Source organism: Gopherus evgoodei, chromosome 1 (assembly GCF_007399415.2).
Source record: "Gopherus evgoodei ecotype Sinaloan lineage chromosome 1, rGopEvg1_v1.p, whole genome shotgun sequence".
Lineage (NCBI taxonomy): Eukaryota > Metazoa > Chordata > Testudines > Testudinidae > Gopherus > Gopherus evgoodei.
Genome location: NC_044322.1, coordinates 118,781,416 through 118,798,358, shown reverse-complemented (window position 1 = coordinate 118,798,358; position 16,943 = coordinate 118,781,416). Strand labels below are relative to the sequence as shown.

Below are 16,943 nucleotides of genomic sequence, written 5' to 3'. Positions count from 1 at the left end.
CTCCAACTGTGGTAGCTGCACTTTCTGGCTGAGTGTACTGATTCAGTGGCCCCTTGCTGTCATAGGTCCATTCAGGGGGAAATGGCTCACCTCTGGCTTCAAAGATTGTGACGAGCACAGCAAGTCACACTAATGCAGACAGCATTGATGCCACTAGCATCCAAACAGGTCTGTGGGCATCTCCAACTGTGCCTCATGCGTGTGTCTTTACCCTGGAGGGACAAGGTAAGCTACTCAGAAAGCTCTAAAAATGTAGGCTTTCTTCATGTGAAAGTTCTGGACCCATAGCTCATCATCCCAGGTCTGCATGACAATGTGATCCCACTAGTCTGTGCTTGTGGCCCTGTGCCAGAAGCGCTGGTTTATGTTGGGCGCATCAGCAGCTATAGCAAGTGTAATGAGCAGCATCAGCCGCTGTGAGTCTGCTATACCAGAGTACTCTTCCTTCCTCTGCCTTCTTGTCCTTCCCCTGCTCCACCCAAAACGCTTTCAGGTGCCTTTCCTGGGAAAGAAAACACCGTCGAAATGTCCACTAGTGTCTCATGGAAGCTCTGCCCATTTCCTGACACAGGAGTGAAAACGCAAGCAAGAGAACTTCTTGAAAAGGGGTCTCCTTCATGTTGGCTGGCAGGCTGTGCTGGCAGGCTGTTCAAACTTCCTGTAATGTGCAGGGTGGGCAGGAAAGCTTTCCCACAGTGCACCACAAGCAAAGGGATAGAGCAGCCACATTTTGGGAGTCTGAGATATAGTTGGTTTGACTCAACTCTGTGTGCTGAGTGTGGACACTAGAGCCCTCACTGGGTTCAAGCCCGGATTAGAAAATTCTTAACATAGGGTTAAGAATCAATATAGACCCTCAAACCTCAGGTTCTCTAACATAGGTCATCTGACTCGAATCCCATTAACCCTAGGCTTACATTGCAGTGTAGACATACCATCAGTGTTATTACACAGCCTCTAAAATTCTCTTTGTATAGTAGTAGAAGTCTCAAATGGCTAAAAAAATCCTGTACATATAACTGAAGTACACCAGCTGGAAAACAGTAACCTCATATATCCCTTATATGTCACTTGTATGCCTGATATGTCAGATCAATAGATTCCAAGGCCAAAAGGGACCATTGTGATCATCTAGTCTGACCTCCTGAATAACATGGGCCACAGAACTTCCCAAAGTAATTCCTAGAGCATATCTTGAAGCATATTCAGAACATGCAGGAAAACCATGGAAAGCAGGATTTTGCTTGCCATTTTAAATACTTCATTTGAAGCAAATACAGTATCCACAACAGGGACCCTGCTAAACAAGTTACTTTTCACGGACCTACTTGTGATCCAATTTATCATTAGATACAACTGTTTTCAATGATCTGAAGAAAACAAATTGGGAACAAAGTGAAGAGTTCTTGAATGGTTGAAACAAATTAGAGTGGTTGTTTTAAACCAGATATGTGGTATTTAGTCTCTTTATACTATGACCTTTGATTAAAACAGACAGTATAATCCAAGGCTGAATTACTGTAATTCAGACTTTTGTGCTTTAACAGATGAAATTTTCTCTGGACATAACTTTGGGGCTAATGTTGTCATTAGGGGTACTACAATTGGTAGGTTTAAAACTATGTATTGCATTTCTTCAAATTCCATGATACGATACCGTAGGAATTTGAAAAATTCTGTTTGCCATTTTTAATTTGATCTTTCTGATGTGTGAGTCAATTTTGTTAATTTTAGACATTTGCAATCAGTCTAATCCCCCACATTTTAGCGACCTCCATACATACCACTTTGTGATCCAGGGCTTCTGGTGATACACAGACAAAGGGCTCAGATGATAGGTGTAGAAATTTTTTACTTAGAAATAGTAACTGCCTATTGTACTATTTGTAAGGGCAAAATTAAGATATATTTGATTTTTGTTGCTTATCTAATTCAGCTTTTTAGATTGCTTTAATTTTTTATGGGCTGCAAATTGCTTAAGGACATACTGCATGGAAGGCACTACACAGGAACAGTTTTTATTGTATCTCTCTCTCTGAAAAGGTTAAGCAGTTTTATTGCAGATGTCTGCCAGAAAAATCACATGTATCACTAATGGAAGAAGCAAGTGATAAAAGCCTCTGAGTTGATAGAGATAGTGAAAAAAGCAGCTTTAGCTCCTGTGACAGCATTCTGAAAAAACCACACTGTTTCTTATCAGCAGGTTGAGGAGGAATCAGACTGAGGTACAACAGTTGTATTGTAACTGTTTCTGATTGCATTCTGTCTTCTAATCCATACTGATGAGCTGTTTCCCCAGGAAAACCAGTCTGGGGAGGCTGCTGCAATTTACGCAGAATCACACCCCTCGTATTCAGAAAGGTAAATATATGAAGATCAGGTCATTACAAGGCAACACGGCTAGTTGAACCAATAGGAATTTAAGCTTTATTTTGATATATAACATGGTAAAGTACCTTGAAAAATGAACAAGCAATTTAAAATCCTTTAAATGAGAGATGACTGCAAACTGGAGCCATTTAAAAAAATCCGTTGAATTATAAGGCCGGATGGGGGATTTGAATAAACAGTGTCAAACTCCTTTGGTTTTGGCTTTACAATACCAAAACCAGCACACTTCCTCATTTTTCCTCTCTGTGACTATAAATAGCAAGTGACCTTGTTAAAAAACACAGTGAAACAACACAACCTCTGAAACAAAACAAGCTCAAGACAAGCTCGGGCTCAAGAAACAAAACAAAATGACCTCTTACCAAACTTGATGGAGTACAGTCCTAGTTCAGTGTTTGGAGAAGTAGATGTGTAACTTGCAGTAACAATAACAGGAGTTATACAATTTGTTCAATTTACAATGTAATGTGCTGAAAATATATCTTACTATGATGGCATTGGCCATGTCTGAGCTCCTGTTGGGCAAGATTTATTTTTATTTCATAAAACATTAGCACTTAAATTGCTTTTTTTTTTTTTTTTTATAAAAAGGCATCTTTACTTACATATCATCAAAGATGAGCTTTGTTCTTCTGCAGTCTTTGTGTGCCCTGGATAAAGATGGCCAAGGCTCTGTTTGGGAGTGTGGCTTGTTGCAGAGAACACTTTCTGAATTGATGTGAACTGCTTTCTAGATAACAAACAATACAGAACACATTGAGAAATTGACAACTGCGTTAGAAAAAGCAGCTAATGAACAATGGAAATTTGTCTGCATTGTGCTGTAAATTGCAAGTTAGTTTGCTCAGTATTTCAACAGGGAATACACATAACTAGCTTGTCACTGATAGCCACAAATTCACAGATATTGCACACAGTTACTGGTAAAGGACTTTAGAGTTTCAAGTGATATGCAGAAGAAACAGAACAGAATTATTAATCACTAGCTGAAAGGGCCATAACACAATGAGTGTAGTTATTAAATCATAGACCAGTTGTGGTTATTCTGCATGTCAAGCCATGTTTCAACACCCAAACTGTTTGGGTTTTTTTGTTGTCGTTGCTGTAACTTTCCACCAGTTTGGGTTGTTATTCTTATTTGACTGTAGGTGCAACAGAATAAAATTCCTTCTGCTTGAGACAAAAGAAGGAAATGGAATGAAGGTCTCAACAGAAAGCTTCATGATCTAACCACCATTTCCTGCCTAGCATTTTCTATAAGTAATCCACATGATCACTTGGTCATGGCAGTTAGGCACCAGATGGGTAGATTTGCTAAAACAAAGCCAACCTTGACATTTACAGTTCATGAGCTCTCAGCTTCTGTATGGGACATCCAGATCAGTTCCGTGGGATAGTTTTCAGATGAATAACCAGATACATAAGAATTATTAAAAAGTTGACCAAATGGAGCATTGCCAGGCTATGCAGAAAATCAGAGTGGAATGCAATAGCTAAGGGATCATAAAGCAATCACTTTTTACTTCTAATTTCCAACACATTTCTCTTTGAGGACTTTAAACTTTTTTCCAGATATCAAATACCAGTAATCACAATTCTAAATGAGTTCATAAACCAACCTCTAAATGTAGATGTTTCAAAATTTACCTTTACTTAATGATGGAAGAGAAATTGGTTATACCAACATATTAAAAATGCCTTTTCAAAACCTTTTATATAGCCTTTTTTTCAAATACTTAATTTTATTTCTTTCTTTTTATTAAGTGTATTTGTGAGAGACTCTAGGAACACTCACCTAATTTAGAACAACACCTTTAAGACAAAACATCTCAAAGTTAGATCAGAAAGTTACTTTTTGTCCCCACCTCATTACCCTCCTCTCTTCCCCCAAAAACTGCCTTTTCGGAACAGGCCAGTTGCCCCTGAGCAAAAGTGACTTGAGGGGTTCAGGCTAAAGTTCAGTTTACTGGGGTGGGATGAAGGCTCTTGAAGCCTGTAACGCATCAAGACATAAATAATAATAAAGAATATATTTGGTGAAAATATTCAACACTTTCTCTTATTTCTTCTGCCTTTTCATGGAATGTATAAGGGCTAAAACCTTGTTCTCTATGCAGGAAAAGATCATGCAACAGAATTCTTCATGTAGTTTCCTATGGATCATTTCACTGCTGGAGAGGGAAATGCTGAGATTAAACTCTGCTCATGAAACTGACCAATTTTGTGGCCTGGAAAAGCTACAGATCTCTAGGGATCTGCTGAAGAGCAGGATCATCCACATGAAGGCCCTGTTCCTTTAATCCATCACCAGCCCCTCCACACCCGTGCAGCTGACTGTTGACTGCATGACAGCACAGCTACTGGGTGCCACACTACCACAAATCCCCTTTGCCTACAAGAGGTGTTCCACAAAATACAACGAGTGTGCACCAAAGCTATTATCAAGTCCATGATTATTATTAATCTTTGGGCGGTATTGGTGGGAAGTCGATGCATGGAGTGTGTCCATTCCCCTTTCCTATACACAGACCCTCAACTCCAGGGCCGGTGCAACCCATTAGGTGACCTAGGTGGATGCCTAGGGCGCTAACGTTTGGGGGGCGGTGACTGCGGCAGCTGGATCTTCGGCCGCCCCAGTCATTGGTGGTATTTCGGGAACGGGACCTTCCGCTGCGTCTGTCAGGGGCGGGACCTTCCGCCGCCTAGGGCGCCAAAAAAGCTGTCAGTGCTCCTGCTCAACTCTGAGGAGGAGCCTTTGATGGAAGGGGAAGAAGGAGGCAGCAGGAGTAGCAGTCTTTATCGCTCCCTGTATGTGGAGCTTCAGGGTTTGCACTGGTTTTCTTCAGAGAGGAAATATTGGGTTAAGCTTCCCAGCTTAGAAGTTCTACTGTTCATTGGGCTGATTTTGCATTCCTTTCACTCCTAAGACTCCTGTTTCAGGAATCTAGTTATTCAAGAAAGGCAGGATTGGAACGTTTGTCTATTTTGCCACCTCTGTCATTTCATGCACAGGTCTGTACATTTATTGGAAATATATTTACGAGGAAAACGATTCCAGGCATGCAAACTCACACAATTTCAGTTCAGAGTGCCAAGATCAGCAGCATATTTTTCTTGTACAACTTTTTTATGTTTACAGACGTCTGAGTGGCAAAACATGGAATTCCTTACTTTTTGCCTGTTCTTTACTTCTTGCAAACTTGGCTGTATGCTTACCTGCTCTCTGGATTTCCCTCCACCTCCTGTTTTTCAGGTCATTTTTAATCCTGTTCTATCTTACCATTTTCCCAATGGAAAAAAATCTTACTTAATGGGACATTCATTATTATGTTCCTTTCTATGATATTCTGCAGAGATATCAAGGGCTGTATGAGCAGTGATAAAAAGAGAAGAAAAATCAGCCAGGTTTTATACTATGATCAACAACATAAACTTACATTGCTGTCCGTAGGATGTGGCTGTGGCTGGATTTCACTCTTATGTTTTTTGCTGGAGGACATGGAAGGTAATAGACTGCTGCCATTAGGTCTACTGGAAGAAGTTAAATCATCAGTGGAGTATTTGTGTTTTGATGCATCAGAGAGGGGTGAGATGGGTGACTGAAGCATTTTCTCATTTTTATTTATTGGTATCACCAAGCTGGAAATGGAAATTACAGTAATGGAGTGTCACATAGCTGGCTTTGAGAAAGGTAAATGTTTTTATATTATCGAAACTTTGAATTTAAAACCTGCTGGCAGGATGAAGTCTACTGATGTCTGGAAACAACTTTATAGTATCAGGACCAAGAGTTCATTTACAAATTTGGATCATGTTTCTTCTCTTTCCCTCCAGGGTAAAATGTCATTCTGGAGTTACTCTAAAGTCTATGTCAGAGTACTTTAAAAAATAAAGAGATAAATGGGCAATTGCTCACTTTCTTTTAAGGATTACTTGGAGAAGGAGATGAGGCTCTAAAGTGTAAGTTTAGGTTATGGAGTCCTATTTCACAATAACAGGTGACAATTCATAAGCCATAGCAATAAAACCATATGTGAATTAAACAGGGAATGTGCTAGAAGACAATTGGGATGTCTCTCTATTCAATGACCAGGCTTTGATCATTCAATTTACGATAATTTGGTGCAGGTTCTGCAGACAAAGAAATAGGTGCTAGTGTAATAGACAAAGAGAAGTATGCTCACAATGGAAACAAGGATATGTGTACTGCTGCATCTTCTAAAAGGGAAAGTTGTGCTACAGAAGCCTTCTTTTTTTTTTTTTTTTTTTTTAGAGAAGCCAGAGATAGAAAAAGCTAAGCAGGTAGCAACAGTGGCAGTAAACTGTAAAGAAACTTTTCATGTGCTAATTTGAAGAAGATACTTCACTGAAAAATTAAAGCAACACAAAGTATACTTTTTTTAAAGAGCGAGAACCTTGCATTGAGCCTAAATTTGTGATTAAGAGAAGACAGAATATTTTAATACAATACGTTTCCCTGACACATTCCCTTCAATCCTGCCTATTCCTTTGTATGGACATTTCTCACTTCTTTATAGATAAAGAATCAGACATTTTGAATGTGGTTGCAAAAGAGAATATGATACAAAATGCACTTTGTTTTACCACATTGTTTCAGAGAACAGAACTAATTAAACATTCGGCTCCCAAACACTTGTTCATTTCTCTTACGAGTCTTTAAAAACTTGAGGTGGCAGAAACCATAGCTCACTACTAGAGCTTTTTAGACCTCCATGGGCTCATAAGGCAGTACTTCTAAAGTGTGGCTAAAGGAATTTTTTTGTAATGGCCTACACTTTTTATGAAAGGGAGACAAGGTGAACAAATGTCAATAGCGATTTTTTGGTAAAAAAACAATGGATTTTAACGTTAATTTTGAATATTTAGGAGCCCCTTGCTGATGCTCCAACTTTATTTCCTTTTTTCAAATAGAAGCTTTGCCCTGGTCAGCTGGTTTCATACATCGTTATCAGAGGGTGAGGCGAAAGTAGCCTGAAGAAGCTGCAGCTGCTTTGAAATGCAACAGCCCTAGGAAGGATGGTCAAGTGGTTAGGGTGCTAGCATGGCACTCAGGATGACCTGTGTTCAGTTCTCTGCTGTATGAGTTTATGTATGACCTTGGGAAAGTCACATAGTCTCGCTGTTCCTCATCTGTAAAATGGGGATAACAACACTGCCCTACCTCACAGGGATGTTGTGGGGATAAATACATTAATGATTGGGAGAGGTCATGGTAATAGAAGCCATATAAATACCTCAGGGGGAAGAAGGGAAAAGAGAATTGGGGAAGGGAGCATTTAAGAACTTATTTGTTGTCTTTTCGATATACAATTGCTATTGGAAACCCTGCATGCATTACATGTGACACACATTCTATCACTTTTAGGAGGTGTGGAATTAACCCCAGGAAAAAAACTCGCTCAAACAATGCTAAACATGTCAGACTATGACAATCATTTTGAGAATGTATGTGATGTAAAATGTAGGATACTTTGGTAATAGTAATAGTATACATGCATCCAATCAGCCACAATAAATTACACTACTACATGTAATATTTTTACTTTATGTAACATATGTGAGTTATAGGATGACAGAGAAGCAGAATGCACATTTTTGAATATGCAGAACATTTGAGATTATTCCTTTGCATTTGTTCAATATTATAAGAGTTGTTCAGTTCCTACAGTGATGAAAAGAATAAAATACCTATACATAAACGAATACAAGAAATACTAATTATTGTTGAATATTAGAGGTTATATAAATTACAAGGTACCTCTTTGCACTTGCACTATAAACTATAATAAAAAGGGATTTTTTAAATATATCAATGACCTGCATGTACTAAGCAGAATGCAATTGAACTCTAAGAAGATATATGACTCAAATTGCTTGCTGGCAGTCTCTGAAGAAACCAGGCATGATTGAGATGACTGACTGATAGTATGGCTGCTTGCACAAATCTCTGCAAACAGATAGGTGGATTTCCATCACTCATTTCATGCTTTGCATCCTTTGGAAATTTGGCTGTTTTTATAGTCACACAAAGTTGTGTCCTAAACATACCAAATAGTTTGGAAAATAACTTGCCTGTAATCTTTAGATTGTCTGGTCCTTAAGGTATGCAAGAGTTGAGAATTCCAGGCATCAATTCAAGTACTTTTCTTCACTTTGTCCTCAGAATACATACATTAATTATTATATTTAAACTGAGATATATAAGCAAGCTCTAATTTTGAAACTTATAACAATGTGGTGGAGGTAAAAAGGACTAAGGATGGTACCCTAGTTGAACTGATGCCCAGAACATAATGCTTAGGAATACTGTAATGTCTCAGTTTATCCTCCTGTTGTTGCTATAATTATTTAATCCAGGATCCAACCACTTGGAACTCACAACTTCTTTATGTAACAGAACAAAAATATTAGTACAATTATGCCAGGAGTAGATCATTCATTCATTATACCAAAAAAGAGAGAAAATGCATAAGGATAATTTTTACACATAAAATGTGATAATTAAAAAAAATCTATTCCATCAAATGCCAAACAATACATCGCATTACGGTTCAGTTAATTGTGGAGACTGAATTTTAAATAACAAGGAAAATGCATACCTATGTTCATTCCTGTTGCAATGATTTGCTGTTGAAATACCTGGGGCAGAGGCAATTAATCGTGAAGAACACTCTCGCTCTAAATGAGTCTTCTTGATCTCCCTGTCTTCCTCTTCATTTTCACACTGAATGAAGAGAAAAATGATCATCTATTGAATTTTATAGGTGACACAAGTCCCATGTACAGAAGCAAAAGATTGCTGGGTATTACAGGAAATTAGGGCTTGTATTCTAGTGTATCTTAGTATTAACTATTATTTAATTTTATTTATATAGTCCATAGACTATACAGACATGCACCAAGATAGTTCACTGTCCTGAAATGCTTAAAATCTTAATAGACAACCTACAAGCAAAGGAGTAGGAAAGAAAATGTGACAATTATTTTTTAACCATTTTTCTCCTTCCATCTCTAGACATTATCTTTTTATGTCTTCATTTTTCTCCATTTACTCTACATTTCTTCCCCAAACCCACATCTGGTTTCCTTTCATTCTATTCCATTTTCACTCCTACTTTCTTCCATGGGCCTCATGTCCCTTGTCACCGTTTCATAAGTCCTATGATCTCTCTCCTTCCTAGAGTCCCCCCAGATACTGTTATTGCTTCCCCTCCCTCCTATGAACTCCATAGCCATTTCCAATGTTAGCACTGATCCAATCTCCACAAGTAATTAAGTTCTTCCTGTTACCCATTGGGTGGGCTTCACTCACTGCTTTGCTACATGGCAACAGCATTCTGTCGGTTTTACACATTACAAGCAGGGATGCTTTTAACGCATTAGTATTGTGTCTACAGCTTAGCTCTCATTCGTTAAGAATGATGATCACCCTACATCTTTACAGGGGAGGGATAGCTCAGTGGTTTGAGCATTGGCTTACTAAACCCAAGGGTATGAGTTCAATCCTTGAGGGGGCCACTGAGGGATCTGGGCCAAAAATCAGTACTTGGTCCTGCTAGTGAAGGCAGGGGGCTGGACTCAATGACCTTTCAGGATCCCTTCCAGCTCTAAGAGATTGGTATATCTCCATTTACATGCTTTGTGGTCATGTCTCTAGTTTACCCATATTTTTAGGGGAATGGTGGTAGCTGCAGTGGTTAAGCCTGTTTCTGCTTATGCCACTTTGCCTGCTGTACCCTTCTGACATTCATCTGTAATTGGTGACCTGCTGTTTCCTTGTCTTATGCTGTTTATTCAGCTTTTTTCATCATGCCTTCCTGTCTTCTGTTGGGTATACAATATAGCAATATCACATTTACTCTTCCTATGTCACAGTGGCACAGCTATGCTTTTGTTTCTGCTACTCTTTGACCATTCCTGGTCACTCTCACATGATTACTGCACGCTACTTCTTGGGCAATGCATACTGGATGAAATGCAGACATTCCTCTGAAATAGGGGAAGCTCAGTGGGCCTCTGTATGATGTCTGAGCTGTGTTCAGAATGGCTCCTGGGGTCAGATCTGCACAAAGGGACTGTAAAGCTGCTCTAATTGGGCAGATGGGGATTCCCACAGCATGGGGAAATCCTCAGCTGGTGTAAAGCTGGTGCATTTCTGTAGTGTAGGGAATGTAGGTAAGTCCTGGGTGCAGGACAGATGTAACCAGATTGCTGCTGCACTCTGGTTATCCCTGGCTAGTGCAATGGCTGCTACAGATGGCATCTGTGGATGCAGAACAGACATTCTGGACTCTGTTATACCTGTGAAAGCCTACTGAGTTAAACAGGATTGCACTGAGAAAAGTTGTCAGTCCAAACGGATCATGAATTTACATAAATTAAGCTCCTGCTCATGTCAGCAGAATAGCTGTATGCAGAGCGTTTTCAGCATTGGGCCCTTTGTTAACATCTTGAGATGACATAGATGCTATCTCTACCCCCTTCTCCCACACACTCATAATGAAGACATGATATTGGCTTTGATTACACAGCTGCATACATTTTATTGCCTGATTTAGGCATCCCCTTCAGATGTCCATGTTTTGAAAAATCCCCCCACTAATAAAGGTTACTATTTTCATGAGGAGGGAATGACAAGGTGTCAACTGAAAATGCACTATGGGTTATGGTATCTTTGATCTCTGTTGGCTAGAAGTTTTATTTTTGCTTGTCAATGTTTTTTTCCCTCCCGGTCCTTGAATGACTGTTGTTGGTTCAAAGTCACACACAGCAGGGGAGTGAGCGATGATGAAACTGCTTCAAAAATTTGAATTCCAATAGGATATTATTGTTAAATGCATGATACATACACATATTATATTGTTTGGGTAAACAAATCATACACATGAAATAAATGATTAGATAGATTAGATAGGAAGACACAAAATATGCCATGCAACATTCCCCTGCATCCCTTCCAAAACCAAAGAAACCCCATACAGCTTACCTTGCGTTTCCTTCTAGATTTTGGCACAACCTTTTCTGCTGGTGGGTAAGTATAATTATTCTGCTGAAGGCTGGCTTCTTCTTTTGCTCCAGTGCTCATTGCCAGTGGCTCCTCTGGTAAACGCTCTGGAATTCTGGACAAAAGAGTCAAATCAATTTTGACCCACAGTGATTTTACCTCATCACTGTCTTTCAGAGGAGACAGGAGCTCGTTCCTGCCAAAAGGAACTAGAGTATAAAACTGTTCCTCCAGCTCCTTTGCTATATCATTACTAGTCTTGGCATTAATGGAGCCAAAGGCACTGCAGCTGCTGTTAGTTTTGTTAGTGTTACTGTTCACGGAGTCCTTCAACCTCTGATCACTCCCACCTGAAGCAGAGGCCACAGTTTGAGGTTTGGGCAGAAGATATTCCTCTTGTTCGGAATCTGAAGCTGAATCTGAGGAAGACGATGAAGACGAAGACTCTGTCTCAATAAATTCCTTGGATTTGGGTGCAGTTTTGCTTGGCCCTCTGGTACGTCTCTTTTCACATGCAGCGACAGAGCGGGGCTCTTTTCTGTGCCCAGTTCTGTTGTTGCAGGGCCTGGCTTTAGGTTGTTCACAGATGTTATTTTCCAAAAATACTTGGCTCAAAGCGAGATCCTCAGATGTATGGCAGTTCAAGGCATCCCCACCAGAGGTCCTCTCTGTTCTTCTTGGCTGTTTTTTACAAGTCGTCCTTCTCTGAGGGCAGCTGTCTCCAGAAACAGCAGCAGGTGATTTCTGCTTCCCTCCTTTATTTCCTGGTGCTTTATTAGCCGTTCTAGGCCTCAACTCGTCTTTGCTGGGGTTCTCAATTTCCTTGTCTCTAAGTTCAGTTTGGCAAATAGCTGGTATTTTCTCACATTCCTGTCCTTCATCCTTTATGCTGCTGTAATACTGATTGCCCTCCAGTCCATGATTATCATTTTGGTTAAGAATAGATGCTTTGTGAGGATTAACTTTATTTAGCCATTTATCCAACTGCCACTTGTTTGATGATGGCTGCTCAGGCTGAAAGCAAATCAAACAGTATTTAATAAATTTCCAGCTGTGAGGGACATCACAGTCTGTGTTTGTATAGGTTCTCTATATGTTCAGAGTGAAAATGACTAACTTGTAGGGCTTGTACTGTGTTTTTTTAACTGTGACCATGCTGTTCTCATTGGACAAGCTAAGAGTTCAGCTCCTGGAATTAACCCTTCACCTGGTACCTTGGGCTATGAGAGAAGCATCTCCACGAGGGTGGTGGAATCAAAGAAAAAAGAATGATGCGAAAGGTGAAAAAGACAGTTAGACAGTGTACAGTTAGCGCTTTGTTTAAGTTTACTGTCTTTATTAGGGTACCCAGTCATGGAGTTGAATAATATTCCTCTGCTATAAACAGGGGCATTGACTTTAGGAGCAGAATGGAATGACTAAAGTGCAGGCTGTTAGAGATGGGGTGTGCTGTAGAAGCGATATTTTCAGTTTTGAATGAGGTTGGGAAGGAGGACAGCTACTGTGATTCATACTTCTTAAAAGGTGATTCACGCAGTGCGCTATTGACATCCACTTTACTGGGAAATGCTTCCAACTTTCCAAATAAAAGAAAATATAATGGTGATAGAAAGACAGGAAAAAAAGGGCTAAAAATAAGGCTACAGAAAGAAGAATAGGGAGGAAAAAAGAGAGATGTATTTTGTATCTTATAACATTGCTAGCAAAGACAAGAATATTTAGATACTACAAGGGAGTTTTAATTGCATTATTTAACTAACTTTATAAGTACTGCTGTTTTCTCCCCCTGGTACACAGACACTAGAATCATGCAAGATCACTCAAACATTTTTGTGTGTGGAGATATTGTCAGTTACTCATTTTACATTTATTGTATAGCTGTTAATTTTTCTCCTCATTTGTGTCATAACACGATCCAGTTTTAAGAGTGCATCTAAAGTACAATGGTGTTTGGACTGTGAAGAAGTGTGATAATTATTATTTCAAATGCAGCTATGGCTAAGACAATAATGCCCAAGTGCTTCTTAGTACCTCTTGCAACCAGTAATTTGAATGAAATGAAACAAGTGGTGATGGAATAAAAATGCAAGGCAAAAAATGACACAATGGAGCAAAATAATACCTTCAATTATACCACTAAAACCCCACTGAAGACGAGGTTCGGATAGGGTCTCACTAATATATGAACCACCTTTTGTGGCTGTAGTCATAAAAAGCTAAATTTCTGACCCCACTGAAATCAATTGGAAAATCTCCCAAAGTCCTTAGTGGGACCAGAATTTGCCTTAATATTCTATTAAATTTGAAATAAATAATCACCATGCATGCTATGTAGCTGACATGAAAACCATCACTGGGTTAAATTCTGCCCTTAGTTATACCATGAAGAATTTTACTCTTGTTGTCTAATTTTTCTCATTAGTGAACAACCTATGGTAAAGGTTCACAGGGAAATATCATGCCAACTTTGTACTGTCCCGTTGATGTCCCACTCAATCTCCTGAATGCAACTGGTCATCCACAAATTTTGTATGTGGCTGCACTTATGATCCCCTCCTCCAGTTTTAGATATTGTCATTCTCTAAAACTCTGTTTCTCACAATTCATATTTCAGAGACAAAATTACATCATCCAAAACCAAAGAGGAACAGCTGAGTGATGTGATTTTACAACGTGGTGCTTCCCAGTAGTGGTACTTCCACTGTCTACCACTCTGCCACCAATGTGCATGTCCCCTAAATAGTAGTGCCTCAGGCAAAACCCCTCTAGTACAAACCATGTTGCCAACTCTCTCAATTTTATCACAAGTCTCATGATATTTAGTACTTTTCTGAAAGCTCCAGCTCCTGGAATCATTGGTTAGGTAAGTTATCCCAGCTTTCACTTTTTTAAAAGGAAAGTTTTTAGAACTCATGATTTGAAAAAAAACTCTTGTAAATGTGAACCCTAAAAACAAAAGATAAATAAAAAGATCTTAAATAAAAATCTCTCATGATTTGCAAGCCAATCTGATGATTCTGGTGGCTTGACATGATTTTTGAATGCATGCAGTTGGCACCAATGAAGTCAATATACAATTGGAATCTATTTATTCAATTAATATATCCAACTGAAAAGCTTTGCAGTTGAAAAATCGTATACAAGAACCAGCTTTCACTAAGGCAGACTGTTTCGCAATGGGATGTGATAATGATTGGTAGGGTGAAATTGACAAAAATGTTTGCAAAATTTCACTGGAAACTTTTCATCAATTCATGTTGTACCCCCCAGAAATTTCAATTATTTGTGGGGGGTGGGGAAAGAACCCCTGGCTCACACCTGATCCACTGGATTACAGTGACTCCTGAGCAAATCATAAGGCATTCAACTTATATCACCTCTGTTCCCCACTTTGCACTGGCCAGCACAGCATTAGACAGGGGAATATTCTGCTCTCTTTAGAAAGGTGTCGGTGTCGACACTCCCCCCACTGCACTGGGGAGTTTTTAATTGTATGAAATCTGTGATGACCTGGATGACCAGGTTCAACAGAAACACTGGTCTATTTTCTGCCTAAGTGGGGTAGATCAAAATGGCTACCTCACAAAAGATGATTGACAATTGTCTGACAACCAAAATCAGATAAATGGAGAAGAGAGAAAAGGTTGGGGTTTGTAGCATTGGATCACAAACCTTTCCTACTTTAAATTACTCATTCCTCTGCTAGGCTCCTTTGGGGAAACCAGAAGGATTTGACACACCTGCTCAGAAACACGGAGTCTCTAGAACTCAGATATGTTGGCGTCTACAAAGTACAGCTGGAGGCACAAGAGCCATAGATCCAAGGGAAGCCTCCAATGCATGTTCTCCAGAAGGGATGGGGGTGGGAGGAAAGCTCTGTTAAAACTATGGTGTCTCCTGCACTTACTATTGGAAAGAGGGACTTAGAGTCTAGGCAGCAGAGTAGGCCTTATGCAGCATGGTGCCCTTTTCTTTTAAGAAGTGAAGCCACTCTCTGTTGTTCTTATTTATTATTCGCATGACCATACTGCTTATTGAGAAGCCCCTATTGAGATCACAAGGGTCCTCTTATGCTAGGCAATAGCCATACACATCATAAGAGATGGTCCCTGCTCTGATGAGTTTTGCCATTGACTACAATGAAGCCAGGGTTTCAGTCCTGGAACCCAAGAGAGTTTGCCTAACAAAGTCAGGTGTGTGGAAGCTAAAAACCAATGAGTTTCACTACCAAAAGTAAAGGACATGTCCAAAGTTAATTTGGTGGCAAAACTCATCTCTAACTCTCAGTATGACAACCAGAAAATACAACTGGGGCTTCTCTAGGGGCCTGTGGAAGCTGAAAACTGTTTGAAAAACAAAACAGTCAAAAAGGAGAAAAGATGCAAGAAGAGTTAAATCTAACAGGGAAACAAATCTGGGGAAGGGACAGGTGCCTAATGACCTTTTAGTCAATCTACCTAGATATACACTCTTTTTATTTACTTCCTAGAAAGACTCTGTGTACGCTATGAGCGAGGGGTGTGATTCTCAGCTTGTATACACGTGCTGGCACTAGCTCACTAAGAGCTAACGTGAGTATAAACAGTAGTGTAGCTGCAGTAGCACAGGCAGTGGTGGCAAGGCTTAGCCAAGCTGAGAACATATCCATAGGTTTCAGGTGGGTTCACACTCGGTGCTGCTGCTCTCTGTGGTACTGTAGCTGCACCACTATTTATACTCATGCTAGCTCAGAAAAGAGCTAGTACTGCTATGTGTATGTGGGCTGGGAATCACACCCGTAGCTTGTGCTGTAGACGTAGCAGAAGAGAAGTGAGTCAATGACACTGATATATAAGATCAGAGGGAATACCAAGAATATACAGGGAGTTCCTCAGCCAACAGTGCCCAAAACCACCGTGTTCATTGCAGGGTCAGTATGTTGCATCCTGCTGATGTTAGCTTTGACAGCTTCTGGCCAGGGCCTAAGACCCAATATTACCTTCTGGAATGATAATTTCACAGAAAAACACTAATGGGTACACTTGAAAAGAAGAAAACTGGTGTATGTTAGTCAGTACACAGAAGCAGAATGGGACATTTAGTCTTTACCGCCTTTCAAAGTGACTGTGCCTGGTTCAGTACAAGGCAGGACAGAGAAATCCATGTCTTTTGTATTGTCACTAGCGTCAGCTGTGCTTTAGCAGCCACTGTCTCTATCCCATGCAGCTGCTTTGCCACTTCTCCCCCAGCAGCTCCTCTTCCAACCCATGTTTCATAGCAGCAGATCATGATAAAAGCTCACAGAAAGAATCAGGTTTTCTTCTAACACTGAACAAGGAGTGTTAGTAGAACTGTATTATCCCTAATGCTACTGCAAACCTTCTCAGCCCCTATTCCTACTTACAGATTTAAAGAGTCAGGTTACATAGGCTCACACTGCATAGTGGGAATTGGAGGAGGCTCAGAGAGGAGGCTGCATTAACACTCTCTCTCCCTGCTTAAATTTCCAGTGACAGGGGAGGGATGAAAAACAGAGAATGCTCACCAA

General features: G+C 39.9%; 1 protein-coding gene across 1 annotated transcript in view; it reads right to left on the bottom strand.

The window, feature by feature from the left end:
* AFF3 (AF4/FMR2 family member 3) overlaps window positions 1-16,943 on the bottom strand; it is a 525,087-nt gene that overhangs the window by 38,380 nt on the left and 469,764 nt on the right. The window contains exons 13-16 of the mRNA XM_030570361.1: window positions 11,399-12,430; window positions 9,012-9,136; window positions 5,829-6,030; window positions 2,997-3,121 (exon numbers count right to left, since the gene is read on the bottom strand). Coding sequence (XP_030426221.1) covers window positions 2,997-3,121; window positions 5,829-6,030; window positions 9,012-9,136; window positions 11,399-12,430 — 1,484 coding nt within the window. The remainder of the gene's footprint in view (window positions 1-2,996; window positions 3,122-5,828; window positions 6,031-9,011; window positions 9,137-11,398; window positions 12,431-16,943) is intronic.